The 22,540-nt window shown below is 41.6% G+C and overlaps 4 protein-coding genes across 4 annotated transcripts; all 4 read right to left on the reverse strand.

The window, feature by feature from the left end:
* Positions 1-800: 800 nt before the first annotated feature.
* Positions 801-1,757, reverse strand: LOC114583087 (olfactory receptor 6M1-like). The gene has a single exon (XM_028704436.2). The coding sequence runs from the start codon at positions 1,755-1,757 to the stop codon at positions 801-803; it is 957 nt and encodes a 318-aa protein (XP_028560269.2).
* A 5,318-nt stretch (positions 1,758-7,075) lies between these two features.
* Positions 7,076-8,014, reverse strand: LOC114582889 (olfactory receptor 5F1-like). The gene has a single exon (XM_028704238.2). It carries the CDS (start codon positions 8,000-8,002, stop codon positions 7,076-7,078), a length of 927 nt encoding a protein of 308 aa, XP_028560071.2. The 5' UTR covers positions 8,003-8,014.
* A 4,054-nt stretch (positions 8,015-12,068) lies between these two features.
* LOC114583086 (olfactory receptor 5AP2-like) lies at positions 12,069-12,995 on the reverse strand. Its single transcript, XM_028704435.2, has one exon. It carries the CDS (start codon positions 12,993-12,995, stop codon positions 12,069-12,071), a length of 927 nt encoding a protein of 308 aa, XP_028560268.2.
* Positions 12,996-15,055: 2,060 nt separating this feature from the next.
* On the reverse strand, positions 15,056-15,985 carry LOC114582216 (olfactory receptor 5F1-like). The gene has a single exon (XM_028703038.2). It carries the CDS (start codon positions 15,983-15,985, stop codon positions 15,056-15,058), a length of 930 nt encoding a protein of 309 aa, XP_028558871.2.
* Between the last annotated feature and the right edge of the window lie 6,555 nt (positions 15,986-22,540).

Genomic DNA, 22,540 nt, shown 5'->3' on the forward strand with positions numbered 1-22,540 from the left:
GATAGTTTATTGAATGCACCCTAAAAGTTGCACATGACCTCAGGCACTAAGCAGGCAGTGAGCAGGTAGGAAACTCAGACACAAGCTGCCCCAGAGTCCTCAGGGGCTGGTGCAGAGGGCATGGCCCCAGCGATAGGCACATCCTCCTCCAATGTCTCTTCTTCCTCTGTGGTGGTGGCAGAAGTTTTTGACTGCAACTTGCTTAATGTCTTACCTGACGGGTCATTCCTCGACCTTTTGCAGAACACATAAGGGTCTACAAACCTCTAAAAACAGAAAGATTTGCTTTTTCCTGACACATTTGTAATTAGGCATATTCCTTTTATGTGTAAAGGGACTGTCAGAGATAGATTCACATATGCTCCTTGCATAAAGCTTAGATATAGAACCCCAATGTGATATTAGGCAAGAATTCAGGATTCCCACACAATGTCACTCCACAACAGGTTTTGCTTTCTGAAATATAATGAGGAAAACTAGTTTAATTAATGACCTCTTTATTTCCACTTAACCTTTGTTCATTCCCATACCCATTGTATGCCTCTCCCGTCTGCTGCATAATTTGTTTGGAAGTGGGGGACAAGCAGGACATTGTTGTGGGGAGGAAGGGAAAGGAAATTGTTAGCCGCTTTGAGACTCCTTAAGGTAGTGATAAAGCGGGATATCAAATCCAAACTCCTCCTCCTCCTCCTCCTCCTCCTCCTCCTCCTCCTCCTCCTCCTCCTCCTCTTCTTCTTCTATATGGGACAATTTGGAAAAATGAATCAAGATTCCATCTCTCCAAGTATGCGTCAACAATCTCAGGCCTCACTTTGCAAAATGGTCTGCAGTCTTCTCAATGCATCTCTCAGTGTTTCCTTCACGGTCTTGTTCCTGAAGCTGTAAATAATAGGGTTTAGCAATGGGGTCACTACTGTGTTGAATACTGTGGCTATTTTGTTGAATTCCATTGAAGAGCTGCCAGCTGGCTTGATATAGATGAAGATGGAGCTGCCATAATAAAGTGATGCCACAGTGATATGCGAAGTGCATGTGCTAAAGGCTTTCTTTCTGCCTTTAGCAGAGGGTATCCTAATCACAGTGACAATGATGCAGATATAAGAGATTGTTGTTACAGATACAGAGCTGAGAAGCATGAAGCAGGAAACTGCCAAATCTAAGGCCTGGAGAAAGCGAACATCAGCACAGATCATTTCCAAAAGAGGGCCACTGTCACAGAAAAAGTGGTCAATAACATTGGAGCCACAGAAAGGCAGTCCTGCCTTCAGCACCATGGAGGCAGAGATGGAAAAGAAGCTGCACAACCAACAAGACAGGACCATTAGCACGCAGACACGGGAGTTCATGATAGCAGTATACCGCAGAGGGTTGCAGATAGCCACATAGCGATCCACTGACATAGCAGCCAAAAGGAGGACTTCAGTGGAACCAGCAACAAAGTAGATATATCCTTGCAAGGCACAGGCAACAAAAGATATGGTGTTTTCCTTTGAGATAAGTAGGGTGAGCATCTTCGGAGTGACAGTTGTAGTGATGATGATCTCCAGCCAGGAGAGGTTCTTGAGTAAATAGTACATTGGTGTATGCAAACGGTGGTCCACATGGATCATGACGATGACTAAAGTGTTCCCAATCAAGGTCAGTATGTACATGACAAGGAAGAGGAAGAAGAGTGGTTTTTGAAACTGGTGGAGATTAGAGAAGCCAAGTAGGACAACCTCAGTGACAATTGTTTTAGAGATGTTTCTGAAGGTCATCTTACCAACATAAGTTCCTTCTGAAAGAAAGTGGAATATTTAGTATATAATTAAAATAAATTAAGAAAAATCATTCTAGAAAAATCAGAGATATGTTTCCTTAGCGACTAATTTGTTATTTTGGTAAGAGCTCCTGTAGTTAAAGACCTAGGTTTCTAGGAAAAGTCAAAGCTCAGTAGTGGAATAACTGTTTTCCATGCAAAAGCTCCCAAATTCAGTCCCTGGCATCACCAAGTAGGGCTGGGAAGGTCTTCCCACCCAAAAAATCCTGGACAACCACTGACAGCAAATGTATATAACACTGAGCTAGATGAACTAGTGGTTTGACTCAAAATAAGGCAACTTCTCACATCCTTCCGATGCTCCTAAACATATAACTAATGCTATAACCCCCCTAATTTCAGTTTTCCTTTGTAGCATGAAGAAAGAGTTGCAGTTTGGGGAAAGAGTTTAAAGATGATAAGTCCACAGAAAAATATACTAGTTTAGTTAATTTTCCTTTTACTCATTTTATTTTATATTATTACTGCAATTATATCCCACCTTTCCTCTAGGGAACTCCAGGTGGCATAAATGGTTCCCATCTTATCCACACAACAACCACATGAGACAGGTGAGGCTAAGAGACTGTGGGTGGCTTAAGGTCACTCAGTCAGCTTCACAGGTGAGTGGAGATTTTAATCCTGCTATCCAAGGATCAGTCCAACGCTAACTATGTCAGTCTAACTATGACACCACATTGGCTTTTAGAACAGTAGCAATAACTGACTGTGGTGTCAGACTGCTAAACACATGTGCTGCTAGAACAGCTGAAACATTTCCAAATCTTGAAATATTCATTCAGGAGCTAGATGGAAATGGGAAGCTTTTCAGTTGTTTTCAAATGGTTTATTTTACTACATCTACTCCAATTATGGCTTCCAAGTTGGTCTGTTGGGACATTCTCCAGAAACATTATTGTGATCTTTTATCTGATTTGATGAAACCAAAATGTCCCCTTTTTAACAGAGCCCTCTTCCTTCCAACTCTCACCAGATCATTGCTTATACATATCAGCACACCAGCCGTTACCTACAATAGAATTTCTGAGCTCAGCTCCCAAAGGTAGATGGCCCTATTCTCCTTGTCACAGATTGCAGTGCAATCAGCGAGGTCAGTATTTGATTTTGATGGAAAAATTGATGGGTGAAAAATGTACCATTGTAAATGCGTACACTCCCAACAATAAGTAATCAAGAATTTTCAAAGCACTCTTAATTTTTGGAAGTATGCATTACTCATGCAGATGATCTTAATTGAGTTAGTCTTCATGGAGTAACGCCTCAAGGTTTTATTATTTTTAAATAGATAGTTGCAGGCACAGGTAATCAGAGGGCAATGATATACTTTCTATTTCAAAACACACTTTTATTCAATCATTGGTTATTATTATTTTTCAGATTTGTACAATATATTAATAGTGCACTCTGAATAATATAAGAACAATAGATTAGCCCTGGTGAATCAGGCCAAGCCAAAGGCTCACCAGATGTCAAAGAGAACAACAACTACCAGACTTTTAGAAGACATCTGAAGACAGCCCTGTTTAGGGAAGCTTTTAATGTTTGATGTATCACAGTATTTTAATATTCTTTTGGAAGCCGCCCAGAGTGGCTGGGGAAACCCAGCCAGATGGGCGGGGTATAAATAATAAATTATTATTATTATTATTATTATTATTATTATTATTACCTAGTCCACCATCCTTTTCTACTATGTTCTCTCAAACAGAACCTGAGTGCAACATTGCTCTCTCCGCTTTTGAACCCTAGCAACTGGTATCCAGAGGCAAACTCAGTGCTATTTTTTCTAGAAAAAGAGGTGCCAGAACTCACCATGAATGCCTCCTTTAGTTCTCTTATAGTGGCAATGGCACCCACCTGAGAAGTACTAGAACTGAGGTCCGGTGCGTTCCAGCTTTTAAAAAAGCCTCTAACGCTGGAGCTAGATCGTAGCAATCACAACTAGTAGCCCCTGATAACGTTATACTTTGTGATCATAATAAATTTGTGGTTATTCTTTAGCTTTAATAGTTCATCCTTATTTTTATTCCTTCTTTTAACATATTTTCACAACACTCATACCCATTACAGTCATGTTTTCCCCTCACCATATCATAATCCTTGCTCATTAAAGTCTTAATTCTGCAATGCCCCTTTTGCCTTCCAAAGGATTCTCTCCAATGTCGTATTGAGTGTCCATGGTAGCATTTCCTATTCTACTTACACCTTTCCTTCATTATGGTGAGTCCCAGGTCAAAGGCAGATGCTGTGTTTCTGTAGTTACATGCTTTGCCAGTCATGGAAGAGCTGATTTTTTATCCCGGAAATGGATCCTATCTTTTTGTCTCTGCTGGGGAAATTTCAGTCAATCAGTCAGGTCAGCTGCTGTGCTAAATGATGTAGATGGATCACATAACTTTTACAGAAGAACCAGCCTCCCTCAGTTTAACTTCAATAATAATTGGAAGTCTCTGGTTGCAATCTCTCCTCAGCCATCTTCCCATGACATGCTCACTCAGGCTTGTATGTGGTGAAGCTAAATGGACATTAAATTGAAAGCAACCTGAGCAAATATATATCCTGTGAAATATGTAGGGCTATATGCACCTAATGTGCTATGTATTTTATTTAGCAGTCATCCTGGTATGTTAGTACGCTCATTTAGTTTACAGAAGCAACTCCAATTAAAGTTGGGAGATCAGGAAACTTGTACAGTGGCATCATGGCCCTATGGGAGAAACCCAATTGAGACTCATTAAACATAGGTATCACCCAACTTTCTGGGGGGGAAAAGAACAATAGCAGACACACACCCCAAGCTGCTATTTTGGATCTAGTACAGTAAAGTGGATAGGGTTAGGATTTTGGACTTTGACTTGGGTTCAAACCCATCACTGTCAAGGGCCCATACTGTGACCTTGAGCAATTCCAATTTGTAGCAGCTGTAAAATGGGGCTTATTGTGAAGGAAAAGAATAACATTTGTAAAGCCCTTTAGGCATCCAAAATAATGCATAAAATATTGTTTCGACTTTTCCCTTCTAAAGTTCAGTTTTGCACAGCTGCTTGCTTTGACCACATTCTACCAAGGTGGTGACTTGAAGTGCAACTTTCTCATAACTGTTAGGTGGATTTGTAGCTAGCTGATTGACTAAACCCCAAACTAATGACTGGAGAAAAACTAGTCACATAAATGTAAATTTATCTTATTACCTATAAGAAAATCAAATTAATAAAATGCTTGTGGTTGGATGTGATTGACCCTATGCTTCCGGAGATTATGAAAGTCTGAATAGTCATATCTAGTGGTATAGAGTAAAAAACAATTTGAATTAAAGAAATGAATGACCAAGCCTGTTAGATAGATTCTATTCATTTATACATATTTCTGCAGCATGGACCTCCTTTTAACATAAATTGTAGATCTTTTAACATAAGTTGTAGATCCTCATGTCTACCATATAATCCCACCTAGTATTTATTGCACTTCATATCCATTTATTCTATGCAGCTGAAATATCACCATAAAGAGACAGGTAGTACTGGGGGAGCATTGCAGAACCAACTAAAGCAGAATGGCTCTATCACTAATGCACAATTATTGTGTTAAGAATATGTTGCAGAATACACCTGCAATAAAAGACCAGTCTGGAGGGGCCCTTAGTTTGGACGCAACCCGTTATTTTTTCAGTGGCCAAAGCAGAGTTAAGCATGCTTAAGCCCACTGAGATCAACAGCCTTTGTCACATTTGTCTTGGACTGTGGTTATTGATTTTTAAATTAATGATGTATATCCTATCAGGAAGGCTCAGGTGGGCAAAAAATAAAATTAAAATAAGAGTCCCCATGATAGCAAAATAGGGGAAAAAATTTAATCACTTGTAATGCACCATGTTTGGGATTTATGTTTATGGGTCACTCAGATGCAAAATATTAAGGTGAAGGGAGTTGAAGGCAGCATGGAATGGTACTTGGGACAGGAGCATCATTTGAAAATTGGAAGAACTTGCTCCCTACTTGAAAAATATTGCAGGCACCCATGGTCACAAGTTCCTATGCCTAATATGAACTTGCTTATTGCTGCTCTGAATGCTGCTCTTTCAAAGTTCTGCTAAGACCACAAGGGTTAAATTTACTTCACCCTTGTAAAGTAACATGTAAAGTAGTAAAAGAATTCTGGGAAATGATACATAATGAACTGAAAAAAATGTTTAAAATAAATTTTTCTAAAAAACCCAAAACTTTTCTTTTAGGAATTTAGGTGCTGAAATTCCAACGGATCAGAAAAGACTATTTATGTATGCAACCACTGCTGCCCAGATGTTACTAGCCCAGAGATGGAAAGAAGATCCTACCAGAGAAGAATGGCAGATTAAGTTGATGGACTATGCTGAAATGGCAAAAATGACCAGAAGAATCAGAATTCAGGAAGACCAAATTATTAATAAGGAATGGGGAAAATATATAATTTACCTTAAAACCATTGTAAGCAATTCAAATTATTAGTAGGATTGGAGTACCACTTATAGTTTAATGTTGAATTTTGGTTATAATGGAGATTTAATAGATTTGGATTAATAGGCAAGATGAGGGAGGAAAGGTTAATATAAGGACCCACAAAAGGGAGGAGGGAAGCCCAGGAGATTCTTCAGAATTCTCTTTCTATGTTTGTTGTTTGTAAATTGTTTGTAAATTTTAAAATCTGAAAAAAAAGAATTAAAAAAGGAAAAGAAAATTTACTCCACCCTTTCTGGATATAGATAGATAAAGATATAGATATGGATGATATAGATATAGATAGATGCATGCGATGTGAAATCACATGTTTAAGTTACACATAGGCCCTGATAGTGATCTTAGCTGTCTACCCCCCTACTCCCCAGACCTTAGTAAGATAACTCTAAGATGGGGCTTGTTATTTATTGGCTGAGTTTTTATTTTTTCATCTTTCCCTTGCTAGTCACAGCAAGGAATGGTTGACACTTTGGTAAGAGTTATGGGAGTGCAGGAATATAATAATATTGCTCCTCTCCCTCTGTCTTCACTCATTCTTTGAATATTTAACAATATCTGCAGATCTCAGTTTTGGGGTGTTACTAATATAGTCACTACTGTATAGTGGTTCAGGAGAATTTAGCATTTTTTACTTTGGAAAGTGAGCTAAATAATAGATGGAAAATCTTCTTTATTAACTGATGTTAATTTGATGTTTTGCAATTTAGCACAATCCCCAACTTGTCTGTGGAGAGAAAAATCTGAGCTTTCAGAATGCAACGTGTTATTTCTTTCCAAGAACGTTCAGAAATGCAACTTGCATTTCCCTGTTTCTGAAGCTGTAGATGAGGGGATTCAGAAAAGGAGTGATGATGGTGTATAACACAGAGATCAAGCGCTCCTGTTCCATGGAGCGGCTGGAGGCAGGAGACATGTAGGTGAAGATGGCTGTGCTGTAGAAGATGCTCACCACAGTAAGATGGGAAGCACAGGTTGAGAATGTCTTGATCCTACCCTGTGCTGAATGAATTTTGAGTACAGCTGAGACAATGAGGATGTAGGAGAGTACAATCAAGGAGACTGTTGTTATCATTATGCTTCCGGAGATTATGAATGTCACCAACTCAGCGAGGGAGGTATCCGAGCAGGAGAGGTGCAGGAGAGGTGGGATGTCACAAAAGAAATGCATAATCTTATTGGAGCCACAGAAGTTCAGGGAGAATATAAAAGATGTGTTGACAATGGCATTGATATTTCCAATGGTCCATGAAGAAGCCAAAAGCCACCTGAGGATCGGCTGGCTCATGAGCAAAGTGTAGCGCAGTGGGTGGCAGATGGCGGCATAGCGATCATATGCCATGACAGAAAGGAGGGCGCCTTCCGTGGCAGCTGTGGTTAGAAAAAAATACATCTGGATCACACAGCCTGCAAAGGAGATGGTCTTGTCCTTGGACAGAAGGTCCCACAACATCTTTGGCACGGTGGTGGTGATGTAGCAGATCTCTGTAAATGACAGGTTGCTCAGCAAGAAGTACATAGGAGTGTGGAGGTGCTGGTCAGCCTGTATTAAAATAATGATGGTTAGATTCCCTGTTAAGGTGATTACGTAGATCATCAGTCCAATAGCAAAGAGGAGGCTCTGGAGTTTAGGGTCATCTGACAGTCCCAAAAAGATGAATTCTTTCAGAGTGGTTTGGTTTTTCCTTTCCATTTTGCCATGGATGTCTATCTCCAGAAGGCATCAGGACTCCTCAGAGGGCTTCCTTCACTGTACAAAGAGCTGCACATTCAGGAGAGTGGGGGGGGAGAGACATAATAAGAGGGGTTAAGTATTGACAACTGTTTAATGGGACTTTAAAGTCTGACACAGCTACTGATAAAATGTTAGGTAGCACTGACTGCACTTCATAAAAATGGCTATTGGGAAGACTCCATGGATGGATTTCAATCATGCTGAGTGACTGATTGTGGGGCCTAGATATATTTCCCTCCAAGCAGAATGGATAACAACTTCTCAAACATCCTTGTCCTGTAACAAGTGACGTGGCTTAATTGTTTGTGTCATGTGAACAATTTGTTCTCCAGGCATTGTGTTGTCTTGCACCTGTGTCTCTCTATCTTTGTGTTCCATCATTATGTGTTGATCTATGAGGTTCTGAAAGAAGGAAATAGGAAGCCAAATCTCTCTGATTAAGTTCATTTCCTCTATGCCTGTCAATTATGTGGAGACAAACTACTGTGCTACTGGAGCTAAATCAGGGTTAGTGTGAGTATAACACAAAAGGAGATGTCACTTCCCTCCTTCCAACTGAGAAGACCTATGGATTCAAAAATTTAGTGTCAGAGACCTCCTGGTGAGCCCTTACTCTTTGAGCTTCAGACTTTTGCTATCATTAGATCTCATCCTGTTTTGTTTATTTGCTGTACTGTTACATCCAGCCTAGCACTATGCATTTATCCCTTCTCCCTGTAAGTCACCACTGAGGTAATTGGCCTCAGACCTTCTCCAGCTTTTTCTCGGTCTTCTTACTTTCCCTCCATTGCAATGGCTACCAACTCTGCTTCTCCTAGTCTCCTCTTGTTCCTTCCCTCTCTTCTACCATGTCATGGCCTCCAACTCCTGGTCTATCCTGACTGACCAGTTGAGACCAAGATTTAAAAAGAAGCAGACCACTTGCCTCAGCACTACCTCTCTATGTTTGGATTAAATAGAACAAATGTGTATTGATATATTGGTTATCCCTTCTGTATTCTATTTTCCCATATATCATATAAATTCCTCCAATGACCCCTTTGTTAGTTTCTCTTTGGTCTAACAACTGCTACTGAATGAAAGCAAAGGACTTTGCAGCTACACAAGCCAGCCACTATTGTTAAAATCCATGTTATTTTACAGTTATCAGGGATTCACTCAACACTATATTGAGTTATTAATGAGCCTACTATTCCATGTGTTGTAATATTCTTGATTTACCAGTTACACTGATGTACTTCAAATTATGACAGTGGCAACTCCTACACATATTTGAAAGCTACACATTTTGCAGCTACAGCATCTCAGATCAAGTTAATCCACACTCATTCCAGTTTCATGAGCATCCCAGGAGCCCTTACTACACACCAAGCACATATTGGGATAAAGCAGTGAATCTACTGTTCAAAGGGGGAGGGGGAGGAGAAGCCAGCATTTCCTTTAGTGTGCCCAAGTTCTTGAACATGCCTAAATAACCCTGTTGGATCCTAGCCATAAACTCTTCAGGCTCAAACTAAACATAAAGGCTCCAGATCCACCCCTTTCAGTGGGGGAAGGGTCTGTCTAAAATCATATGAAGCAGGGGAAGGAAGTCCAATTGTGAGAGTTAAAAGAGAAAGAGAAACAAACCTCATTCCATTGCTAAGATGTCAATTCTGAAGTCATACAGTAAATGAATCAACATTTCATTTTGGGTGCCTTTTTATTTGCTGTCCAGCACCTCTTCTTGTTGACAACTGCATAGTAAGATGCTTGTGTTATGCTAACTTCAGATTATTTCACCGTGGGGCTGTTGAAATTAGTCCCATTGAGGAATGTAAAGAATCTACTTGAGTCATTAAAATATTCTCAAGTGGGAGCAGCTCAAAGAGCTGAGGGAATAAGTACAGTGGATATCTATCGGAAAGGCCATGAGACAATTTTGTGTTTTTACATTTCCTAATCTTAATTTAAAGCATTCCAAAATTCTAATAGAAACATACAAAAATGTGGTTTATGACCAGTTCAGAAATCCTTAATGATATGTTTGAAGAGCAAATATGTCATGCCATGTATTTTTATACTTTTTGTCCCTAAATTGTTTTTGTTTTTAAAAAGCGGAATTGTTTTTATAAAGCGGAATTGGAATGCTGTAATGTAAGTGGAGTAGCAACAATGCTTTCTCCCTCCTGCCATTTATTGCCATGGCAGAAGTTTGGGTGGAGGACACTGAGAAGAAAATGGTGGTTTTAAACAGTCGCAAAAGGTATGAATAAAGGAGAGATGAAGGGACATTGAGAGGTTGTATTTTTTTAAAAGAAAAAACCCAAACATAACAGTTTTTAACAATGAGAAGTATAACACAGATGATAACACCAAAAAGTGAAAACAACTGAGCCTTTCCAAACACCCTCCTTACTGTACTGAAATGTTGTTTTAAACAATCACTTCCCCTCTCAGTGTCATCCCTTGCAAACTCCACACAAACCTCTGCCATTATTTAAAATGGCTACTTTTTTCCTTTCAGAGTCCCTTCCTTCTTGCTGTACTCAAAGTTCTCCTTCTTCCATTTATCAGCTGCCTCATGTGAGATAGATAAAGGATGTGGAGCCCTCAAATATTCCATAGTACTTTACTCAAACCTCTGCCATTGCTTAAAACTGACACTTTGCTCTAAGTTCTCTACATTCGTGCTTTAAATTCTTCTGCTGTTTTAAACCACAACTTCCCCCCTCTCAGTGATTTTCCATTCTCGCTCCTGTACCACAGCCACTGCTGTTGTACAATCTGCCTTCATTTTTGCTCCCCTATCCTACTCTGCCTTCATGAAAATTCAGGACTGTGAAGAGGTACTACAAATCCTCCAATAGGGGTGAATGATGACAGCCTTACATTTTTATTACCGGTATATATAGAGAAATATGTAACAAAACAAATTTCTTTAGTACATTGTACATTAAGGTGTGTAATAAACGAGAGAGTTTTCTGAAAGAAATCAGCCAGCGTTGCGTCTTCAAATTTTATCAATTTCTAATCTCCAATATCTAATGCTTTCAACCACCATTTATCAATGTAGGTGAAAAAGATTTCTATCCACGAGCTAATACAATTTTAGCTGCTACATAGGAATTCACAATTCAAATGCCCCATAAAAATAAGCATCTCAGGAGCTGAATATATTATTTTCTTGGTGTTTTGAGAGCTTGTCCACAATCTTTGAGGATATCCAGCCAAGTCTCAGTCAGCACAGACCCATTGAAATCAATTAAGCCCAAAGGCTCAGTTCCACATATGACGAATATTGGATGCACCTCATTTGTAGGTCTAAATTGAAAAGTTGCAGCAAAATCCTTCCTTTTGAGATGGTAGGGGAAGCTCAAAGTGATTTAATTCTTCTGAAACATCCACCTCAATTTCAGAGTGATAACCAGTAACTCTTCAATGCCTGTATCTAGTGGTTCAGGGTGGATTCTGTTGGGTCTACATACCAAAGCCAATGTTCAAACTTGTCCACATGCTAAAAGCTCTCCAGCTTTTTCAACCATAGAGGACGGTGGGCTGACTCCCACTTCACAAAGCCACTGATTATATATGCAAAGCTCTCTATTATCTGGTTTTCCTCCTCAAAAATGAGAAGGTTGTTGGACTTGTTGGGAGTGGGAGAACCCATGTCACACAGAAAAGGAGAACTGCCTCAGGTTTCCTTGGACAATGATCCTGGACCTTAAGGCTGTATTGCAGGGGTGGGGAGCCTATGACTCTCCAGATCTTACTGAACTCCAACTTACATCAGTCCCAGATAGAATGATCAAAGGGCTATAGGAGTTGTAGTCCAGAAACAACTGTAGGGCCACAGGTTGCCCACTTCTGCTGGGTTGGGTTATCTATTTTTGTTATTGATAGGAATAAAAAAGAGCATTAATAGTGACAAATAAATATAACAAAATGTGTAAACATTCACATGGATAAAACATTTCAAATATTTTCCAACTTGTGTTACTGATTTTCTTTTGCTGACTTGTTCAAGATTCCAGGCCCATTTTCTCTATGTGTTTGTTCCAAACAGTCTACGAAGAGCACTTTGCACATCCTTGTTCCTGAAGCTGTAGATTAGAGGATTCAGCAGAGGGGTGATGATGGCATAGAGCACAGAGACCAGCTGCTCCTGTTCAGTGGAATGGCTGGAGGATGGAGTTAGGTAAGTGAAGATGATGGTTCCATAGAAGATGCTCACCACAGTGAGGTGGGATGCACAGGTGGAGAAAGCTTTGATCCGACCCTGAGATGTACGTATTTTGAGCACAGTGAAGACAATGAAGATGTAGGAGAGTAGAGTTAGGAAGAAGGACATGGTAATGCCACATCCAGAGACTGTAAAGGTCACCAGTTTGCTCAGTCTTGTGTCAGAGCAGGAGAGGTGCAAAAGGGGAGGAATGTCACAGAAAAAGTGCTCTATTTGGTTTGAATTACAGAAGTCAAGGGAGAAAACCAAGGCTGTGTTGATGATAGAGTTGAAGTTGCCAACAGTCCATGAAACTGTTAGCAATCCTTTACAGGTTGGCTGGCTCATCAGCACGGTGTAGCGCAACGGGTGGCAGATGGCTGCGTAACGGTCATACGCCATGGCTGAGAGGAGTACACACTCTGTGCCTCCTAAAGTGACAAAGAAATACATCTGGAGAGCACAGCCAGTGAAGGAGATGGTCCTGTCTCCTGACATGAGGTTCCAGAGCATCTTTGGGACAGTGGAAGAAGTGTAGCAGATCTCAATGAATGAAAGGTTGCCGAGGAGGAAGTACATGGGTGTCTGGAGGCACCGGTCCACACAAATCAAAGTCATGATGGCTAGATTTCCTACTAAAGTTAGCAGATAGATTAAAAGTACTAAGGAAAAAAGAAGTTTCTGTTGGGCTGGATCACTGGATAAGCCCAGGAGGATGAACTCTGTGAAAACCGTGTGGTTCACTTTCATTCTGCTCATCTTTGAACATCTTTTATGATAGGGCTATAAGACTCCTTGTACCTGAAGCACAACAGCAGATGTTATAAATGTACACTATTAGTGAGAAACAACATCGAGAAGTTAATTTAGAATTTTCTAGGTTTCACCAAATAAATTTCTGGAGAATTATGGAACTGATTGTAGCCAGCAGGCGCATTGCTAGGTACTTAAAGCACTTAGGACAGAGAGACCAGTGACACCATTTTGCAGAAATGTAAACAATACCTCTGGGCAAAATAATATCATAGGTTGTTGGGATCTCACCGGCAATGCTCTTTACAGTGTGTCCACTTGCCCTGTAAGCATTTTTTTAAGCATAAAAGAAATGAAACATGAAGCATCCAAATATATAAATGCCCCACCTTTTTAGAAAATCTGAGATTCCTGTCTAACAAAGCTGCTTTAAAAGGGACTTGTAGCATGTAAAGCAAAGCACATAGAACCATAGGGAGTGAGGTTGTGACCAGATGATTTCGAGATCCCTAGCTGTTCTTATTATGGTTCCTTAATTTTTTTAACCAGACTTGGATCAGACAGCTTCTTAAAGAGAGAACTCCCTAAAACCAAGGACTATCTTAGGGATCACTGGATTTTGCACACCTTCCTCTGTGAGCAGAGAGAGAGAGGTCTGTCCTTGAAAGCCTGTTCCTAGCTGCTGTGGAAAAGAGTGCCACAGTTGGTGCACTAATGGTGGAGAAGGGGGAAAGGAAACATTCTGGTGTGTGTTTGTGCATCTCTCTCTCTCTCTCTCTCTGTGTGTGTGTGTGTGAGAGAGAGAGAGAGAGAGAGAGAGAGAGAGAGAGAGAGAGCGCACTTTGGGTCATCTGGATCCAAAACTCTCCCATTTCTCCAACACTCTAGCCACCTCTCACTCTAGCCACCCATCTTCTGTCATGACTGAAGCAAGACCAGTAGAGCTAAGGATTTGGCAGAATCACAGATTCTCCCTCCCCTCCCCTGCTACAGAGGAGTGCTCCGTTACAGTGCAACCTCATATATGTATCCACTGAAGTAAATCCTTTTGTGGTAAGTGGATATACTGTTGTCATCTAAAATTACTTACCATATACTGAGTTATTTTTAAAAAATGATTTCATTTGTAAATGCCAAAAAATGATAAATAACAAAGTGCAATACTAAAGATCTCACCAAGCTTTAAGTACGTCTTTACCTGTGCCATGCTCTTTATGCTTTTGTTTAATTGCAAGGAGTCATCCCTTTTGTAATCTCATTCCAGAAAAAGATGTAGATAAAGATAGTATTTTCTTAAATCTCACAGACCAGTTTCAGTAGCTTGCTGGTCTACTTCTGCCTCCTCCACGATGCAGCTGCAAACTACATTACACCAGGTGTAGTAAATAATGCAGCAAGGTGTTCCTAGGGGATTGTGCAAATGTCTACTACATAAGGTCTTGATCTCTACAGACAGAATTAGTAGTTACTCGTGGAAGGTTTCCTCTAAGGACAGCTTAATATACTGTACAATCAGCACTGAGGATCTTATCAGACCTTTTGCTAACCACTGAAACACAAAATTGACATTGGGATTTTCCGTCAGCCTGTATTGTCATGATAACTTTGTTGTTGTAGAAACAATTGGAAGATAAATAGCTGGATATCCTGTACTTATAACTTCAGTAGCATTAGGCTAATTTGTCCAATAAGGCTCATGGCAAAAGGAATTCTGTACACTGCATTGAATTTTTAGATCTACCTTCTGATTTGTAAATGTTATTAACTATTCTACATGTCACACTTGGCGTATCTAATAAAAATATCTTGTTCCTTGATTTCAGTAGGACTTGGTACAGGAGAAGTCAAAGTGATGTCATCATGGTGTTGTTGGAATCCAACTCCCAAAATCCACAGTCAACATGGTCAACAGTCAGAGATGAGACTTGTAGCCCAGCAATATCTGGAGAGCACCATGTTGGCCACCCTTGACTTAGGATATCACCCAATGTCTTTTAAACTAATCTGATGAATTTTGTGGTGGATCTTAACTTTTCAATTTACTGGTCCCATATCTATCATCTGTTCTTCCCAAGTGCTCTCTGAAGTGCTCCCTGCACTTCCTTGTTCCTGAAGCTATAGATCAGGGGGTTGAGCATGGGAGTGATGATGGCATACAGCACAGAAACTAGGCGGTCCTGTTCCATAGAATGAGTGGAGGAGGGCCGTATGTAGGTGTAAATGATAGTACCAAAGAAGATGCTCACCACAGTGAGGTGGGAAGCACAGGTGGAAAATGCCTTGATTCTACCATGAGCTGTGCGGATTTTGAGCACTGAGGAGACAATCAAGGCATAGGAGAGAAGGGTCAGGCAGAATGGCATAATGATAACACACCCAGAGATGGTGAAGGTTATGAGCTGGCTGACAAATGTGTCAGAACAAGAGATGTGCAGAAGGGGGGGTATGTCACAGAAGAAGTGGTCAATCTCATGGGAGTGGCAGAAATTTAAGGAAAAGACCATTGCTGTGTTGACCATGGAATTGAAGTTGCCAACAGCCCATGAAACTGCCAGCAGACTCCTACGTACTGGTGGGCTCATGAGCAGAGTGTAGCGCAATGGGTGGCAGATAGCTGCATAGCGGTCATATGCCATGGCTGAGAGGAGCACACACTCTGTGCCCCCCAATGTGACAAAGAAATACATCTGCAGTGCACATCCTACAAAGGAGATTTTCTTGTCTCCCAACAAGAGATCCCACAGCATCTTGGGGACTGTGGTGGAAGTGTAGCAGATCTCAATAAAAGAGAGGTTTCCCAGGAGGAAGTACATGGGTGTGTGGAGGCTCTGGTCCACACGAATTAATACAATGATGGCCAGATTCCCCGACAAAGTCAATAGATAGGCTGAAAGTCCTAAGGCAAAGAGAAGCACCTGATTCTTCACATCAATAGAGAATCCCATGAGGATAAACTCTGTGACACTTGTTGTATTCTGTCTTCCCATAGATTTGAGGGTGTCCATCTTTGGTCAGGATAGTGAGCCTTCCTAAGTGGGAGGGGAGGTCACAGCAGTTTGATCTGTTAATGCTGGTAGTTCTGTAAATAAGAAGCAGTGAGTCAGTTAGACTGTTTGCAAATAAGCTTTTATTGTTCAACAACAGTTGTCATTGTAATTTCACAGAATGTCTAGGCCAGGGCAGAAGGCAGCCTGTGGGTAACTGCAGTCAAATATAACTAGCTAGCTTAGGGCTAGTTAATGCATGAATGGGCTAAGACCATAGAATTGTATTCTTAGACTCAGTTAGGTCACACACCCCTCACCTCTGGTGAAGTGAAACTTCCTTCTTCACTTGCTTTCACCATGTGAATTCATCAAGATAGGATGTGATTGAACTTGCTCTCTAAAAACTCAGACCATGTGCTTAGACCTATTTCACTATTTTTGTATACTATTCTGGTGTTATTTGCTTCCAGAAAAAAAATCTGTTTGCAAATAACAAGAAAATATGTGTTAAATCTACAATATATTCCACCATATTTCCAGAAGCGGCTGTTATGTTGTGTGAAATATCCAATACAATGTGGCAGTTAATAGTTAGTGAAGCAATGGGAAAATAAAATAAACTGCTGTATCAATGCAGAGTAGACTACTTGAAATCAATGGCATTAAGTAACTTCAGTCCCTTGATCTTAATGGATCTATTCTGGGTATGCCTATGTACTGATGGGTATGCCTATGGCAATGTACTGATGGAAGCATTAAAATGCAGTTCCCATAGGATAAAAAGTATTAATGCTAAATAAATCAGGAAAGATGATTACAGGATAATTCTGTAAAATTACTCTAGAAATCTATGCACATTGTAAAGCAAACCTAAAACATTTGCAAATCTTTAAACTAGAAATACAAGGAAACATTTAAAATGTAAAAAATAATCAATAAACAATTCATGATTCCAAGGCTAGTAAGAAAATCTTAAGTGCCAGAAAGCCATACTTGAACAACTCCCCTTTCTCTGCTATATAGGATGCTAAAAGGGCACTTATAGAGGCAGGTTTCATTCCTAGTCAAGGGTTGGTATGCAGCTAAAAGGTTCAGAACAAGTTCTGCATGGTTCCTACCCACTTCTACAAATGAACAACCAGTTACAGTGGTAACTCGGGTTACATACTGTCAGAGACTGCCTCCAGGTCCCAGCTCACAGAGGACCCACGCTAGCCAGCGGTAATATACAAAAGTCTTTATTAAAGTACATTATCCATTTTCAAACCCTAGCGTGCGTCTCTACGTCTAGACACTAGACCGGCGAAGCTCCGTCTGAGTCTCCGCCCCCTGTACACCAGCTTAAGACTCTAGCCTTACTCCACCTTTTCCGTCTCTCCTTCCGCCTCTGGGTCCTACCGCCCCCCGGGGTCCCTTCCTTCCTGGACGCTTCGGAGGCGGACCCCTCGGACTCTTCCCCCTCCCTTCGGCGGGCTTTAGGACCTGGCTCCCTATCCGGGCTGCTCATTGCGCCACCCTCTTGTACATTTGAACTTGGCGCGCGCGCGCTGCCTCCGACCTTCCTTTTGACCGTTTCCTCGCTTTCTGATGCAGGCGTGGCTAACCCTGACTCATGTCCTTCCGCTGACGGAAGGCTGCCTGATGCCGATGCCTGGGACTCCTCCCCCCTACTGCTCTCCGGTGGGGAAGCTGGTCCCGATTTCCAGCTGCTGCTCTCTGAGTCCCCTCTGGCCCCTCCTTCCTGAGGTGTTCCCTCTGGCAACCCCCTAGCTCTGACCACGGGAGCCCCTTTCTGTGAATCCTCCGATTCGCTGGAGAGACTTAGAGACCTCGGGCGGCTCTCATCGCTCACTTCTCCCTCGGATTCCTCCCCCTCAGTCTCTAATTCCTCCCTTTCCTGTCCCTCTGCTCCTGAGCCCCTGACACATACGCTTCAGGTTACATACGATTCAGGTTACAGACTCCGCTAACCCAGAAATAGTACCTCAGGTTAAGAACTTTGCTTCAGGATGAGAAGAGAAATCATGCTCCGGTGGCATGGCACAGTGGGAGGCCCCATTAGCTAAAGTGGTGCTTCAGGTTAAGAACAGTTTCAGGTTAAGAACAGACCTACAGAACGAATTAAGTACTTAACCCGAGGTACCACTGTATTACCAAGAACAAAAAGGCATTCCATATTTCTGACACAGATGTCCTATGTCCCTCTCCAGGAACCCAAATACAGACCTCTTCCACAATTACATGAATATGCTGTTCATGAGGGTTTGGGGAGAGGGACAGGACTGGAGAGGAGCAGTTCCCTTGGTAAGTGCATATGATACCTATAAGCTATTCTGGTATGAACTCCAAAACTTTTATTTAGAGCACAATGCTACCTCCCTCCCTCCAATGTTAATGGGTGGTGTGGTGTCCGGATGCTGTCAGTGGCTCCTGGCTGGTTGCCCAGGAAAGTATAAAGACAAGGAAAGGTTTCTTACCATCCTTTCTTATCTCAATATTTACAGAGAGAGGCTATAGAACCCAGCCTCTTGGATAATGGTGTTGTCCTGAGTGAATCTCCACCCCCGTCTCTCTCACTTCACCATTTGGCACTTCTACGGGTGTTGCTATGTGCCCTCTGTCTTTGAGCTCTTTGCTCTCTTACTTTCAAGGCTCACCGGGTTCTGGGAGATGGATGGTCTGGGATGCTTTCTAATGACACTGTGTCAGCCAGCCACCGTTCCCCTTCTGCCTCCTCCTCCTCCTCTCCCATTATTTCCCAACTTTCCCCCTCATCTGCCTCTGAGCTGTGACCTCCCGCAAACCACTGTTGTAAATCTACACTGTCTTTCTCTTCCTCCTCCCTGGAAGGGTCAGGAAGGGGAGGCGGTCTCCACCATTCCCCCTCTGCCCAGTCCCTGACAGGTGGGTATGTCTACTTGGTGACAACACTGAAGTTAAGAAGAAGGAAGGGTTAGTTAGCTTGCCTCCCCCCTTCCTTTTCATGGTGCAGGCAGTGCTGGATTACCAAATAGGAAGAGTAGGTGCCGGCCTATGGACGCCATGCCTGTTAGGGGCTCAGCGACAACAGATAAAAATAATATTGATTTGATCTTGAAATTGGTTTATTAAAATTGTTGGTTGGTAAAATCAAAAACCTATTAGGAAATAATTTGTGAGGGGCCTGAGATTTTGACTGCCCAGGGACCACCACAGGGTTTAATCTGGCACTGGACTCAGGCTATAGCCTATATCTGCTGCCCTAGTCAGGGTGATGGGAGTTGTGGTCCAGCAGTCTCCAAAGGGCCACAGGTTTCCCATCTCTGGAGTAGACCTTTATTTCCTTTGCCCACAAAGGACTGTACACACTACAAGAAGTCTGTCTCCAACTATTAAAACATCTGTTATATTGGCCAATAGTTAAATAAGAAGTATGTTTATTAATAAAACAAAAGATGGCATTTGTAGAAGAGTGAAAATAGAAAGAGACACCTTAAACAGGATCACATTTTATATCTCAGAACAATCCCTGAAGCTGCCCACTGAGCTGCTTTCACAGTCCAGAAAACATGAGACGAGCCATAGTTGAACAGGTAAGAGCCTCATTTCTTACCTGTTACTATGTATGCTGCTTCAGAATGTAAAAGAGATATTAGTGTTGCCATGTTGCCAGCCATTTCCAATGGGTGCTTCTTTCTTGGTACTGGAATTATCTCATAATAATAATAATAATAATAATAATAATAATAATAATAATAATAATATTTTTATTTATACCCCGCCCTTCCTGGTTCAGAAAACTGGGCTCAGGGCGGCTAACAACAAATTTAAAACACTTAATTGTAAAAGCAGCATAAAATACAGTATAAAAACATGAATAACAATAAAATTCTCATCACCTTGAGAAGTCAAAGTTCTTCCTGCCCTAGGCCCCAGTTGTTCTGGGGTGGCTTTTATCTATTATCTGAGAACCTTCATCTCTTCCATTCTGCCATTGAATATCTACTACAGCCATCCTTTTGCTGTTTTTCTTTTTTAAAACCAAGACTATTTCCTCTGGGGCTGCAGGTATAATGGGCATGAAGAAAAAGAGAGCACATGGATGATCATTAGCTTTGCCTCCTGGGAGAGGGAAAAATAAGTTGATGCAGAAATAATAAATAATGTTTGTGGCCTTGGAAGTAAACTAGACTTGGGGCTGCCAAGTTTGTCAATAATTGCTCCCGGGGGATACTGTGAATCAAAGAGGACTACATCTTCCTTTAAATGTTTGGCTGCTGCTCACTGATTTCTCCCATGGTGTTAAAGGTAAAGGGACCCCTGACCATTAGGTCCAGTCGTGACCGACTCTAGGGTTGCGGCGCTCATCTCGCTTTATTGGCCTAGGGAGCTGGGGTACAGCTTCTGGGTCATGTGGCCAGAATGACTAAGCTACTTCTGGCGAACCAGAGCAGCGCATGAAAACGCCATTTACCTTCCCGCTGAAGTGGTACCTATTTATCTACTTGCACTTTGACGTGCTTTCGAACTGCTAGGTGGGCAGGAGCAGGGACCGAACAATGGGAGCTCACCCCATTGCGGGGATTCGAACTGCCAACCTTCTGATCGGCAAGCCCTAGGCTCTGTAGTTTAACAAACAGCGCCACCCACGTCCCGTTTCACAGTAGTATGTACTTAAATCAGCACTGCCTTATGATGTCATTTTGCTCAATGGCTCCCAATCACATCTCTGTGTATTGGTGACAGCTTGTGCACGGGAGAGGGGCATACAGTTTTGGAGAAACTCCAAACACAATGGTGTCACATGGATTTTATGATACACTACCAGGAGTAGAAGGGACGCGGATGGCGCTGTGGGTTAAACCACAGAGCCTAGGACTTGCTGATCAGAAGGTCGGCGGTTCGAATCCCCGCGACGGGGTGAGCTCCCGTTGCTCGGTCCCAGCTCCTGCCAACCTAGCTGTTCGAAAGCATGTAAAAGTGCAAGTAGATAAATAGGTACCGCTCCGGCGGGAAGGTAAACGGCATTTCCGTGCGCTGCTCTGGTTCGCCAGAAGCGGCTTAGTCATGCTGGCCACATGACCTGGAAGCATGACCTCGGCCAATAAAGCGAGATGAGCGCTGCAACCCCAGAGTCGGTCACGACTGGACCTAATGGTCAGGGGTCCCTTTACCTTTTTACCAGGAGTAGCCATACAGTGAAGGCCCTGACAAGGACCTGTGGTCCATCTGATGTTGCTTTCCTGATCATTAGGGCTGATGGGAGTTGGAGTCCAATGACATTTGGAGAACACAGATTCTTGCCTCTTCATTATAAATTCTTGTAAGGCTATTTTTATTTTATTTTACCAGAACAGAATGCAGTTTACACTTATGAATTTAATGGATTTATTATCAACCCTTTACCATAAGATCCCAGGGTAAGTTTACAACCATATAATAATAAACTATTAAAATAAACTTAAAAGTTTACATTCTGATATTAAATATTAAAATAAATTAATTTAACACCGCATTAGTAGCCAACAGTGTTACCAGCATAAAGCAAGTCAGTGTGATGAAGCTGGCATAAATTTACACCAGAGCCAAACCCCTTTCAGCATCAGGGATGTTGTCGCTGCTGTTCTGCCAAAGGTTGGCAGAGGGGAAAACAACCTTTTCAAATAGTGTCCTAGACCAGCTTGTCAGGTCATGTAACTGAGCTGCATGGGCTTAGAAAACAGACCCCAACTCTCTGGTTCCACACCAAGAAATGGCAACTGAAGCATAATTTAGCAGTTTCTATTATTCTGGATAGTATTTCAGGTACAGTGGTACCTCGGGTTACAGACGCTTCAAGTTACAGACACTTCAGGTTACAGACTCCACTAACCCAGAAATAGTACCCCTGATTAAGAACTTTACTTCAGGATGAGAACAGAAATCATGTGGTGGTTGTGCAGCGGTAGCAGGAGGCCCCATTAGCTAAAGTGGTACCTCAGGTTAAGAATAGTTTCAGGTTAAGAACGGACCTCCAGAACGAATTAAGTTCTTAATCTGAGGTACCACTGTACTCAAGTGGTTAACACTAAGAGAGGTGATACAGCTGCTGGGATGAAAACTTGCAAAAGGCATTTGGATTTGAAAGCAAGCATTCTCACTGTGCCTGGATGAGAGAGTTGTTTAAATTAAAGCTTGAATCCAAGCATGTTTTTGTTGTGGAAAATCCATTTGATTTCCCATTATATGAGAACATATAAAAAAGAAAGCTGGCAAAATATTGCAGGAATGCTCTAGGGAGCTCTTCAGGGGCCCTTTACAAAGACATTTAGAATTTTGGAGGAGCATGCAAATTATATTGTTTTCAAATGGAAAAAGTTAAGCAAGAGATCTGAGTTTCCTATTCACAGCCATGAGATGTTAAAGTAGCTAACTTTGGCTGGGCCATACCCATTCACATCTGCTTAAAATGGATAACTATCTTTTTAAAAAATCCTTATTGGCATGATTCATCTTTCCACATTCCCTTTCTCTTTTGTTTATACTCAATGTAAGTTGCATGGGTGCACATACCTGTCTACACACTAGCCATTATTC

Source organism: Podarcis muralis, chromosome 13 (genome assembly GCF_964188315.1).
Source record: "Podarcis muralis chromosome 13, rPodMur119.hap1.1, whole genome shotgun sequence".
Lineage (NCBI taxonomy): Eukaryota > Metazoa > Chordata > Lepidosauria > Squamata > Lacertidae > Podarcis > Podarcis muralis.

What these genes read in the sequence shown, in the direction of transcription:
- LOC114583087 (XM_028704436.2), bottom strand. Translation starts at nt 1,757, where the DNA reads ATGACCTTCAGAAACATCTCTAAAACAATTGTCACTGAGGTTGTCCTA.
- LOC114582889 (XM_028704238.2), bottom strand. Translation starts at nt 8,002, where the DNA reads ATGGAAAGGAAAAACCAAACCACTCTGAAAGAATTCATCTTTTTGGGA.
- LOC114583086 (XM_028704435.2), bottom strand. Translation starts at nt 12,995, where the DNA reads ATGAAAGTGAACCACACGGTTTTCACAGAGTTCATCCTCCTGGGCTTA.
- LOC114582216 (XM_028703038.2), bottom strand. Translation starts at nt 15,985, where the DNA reads ATGGGAAGACAGAATACAACAAGTGTCACAGAGTTTATCCTCATGGGA.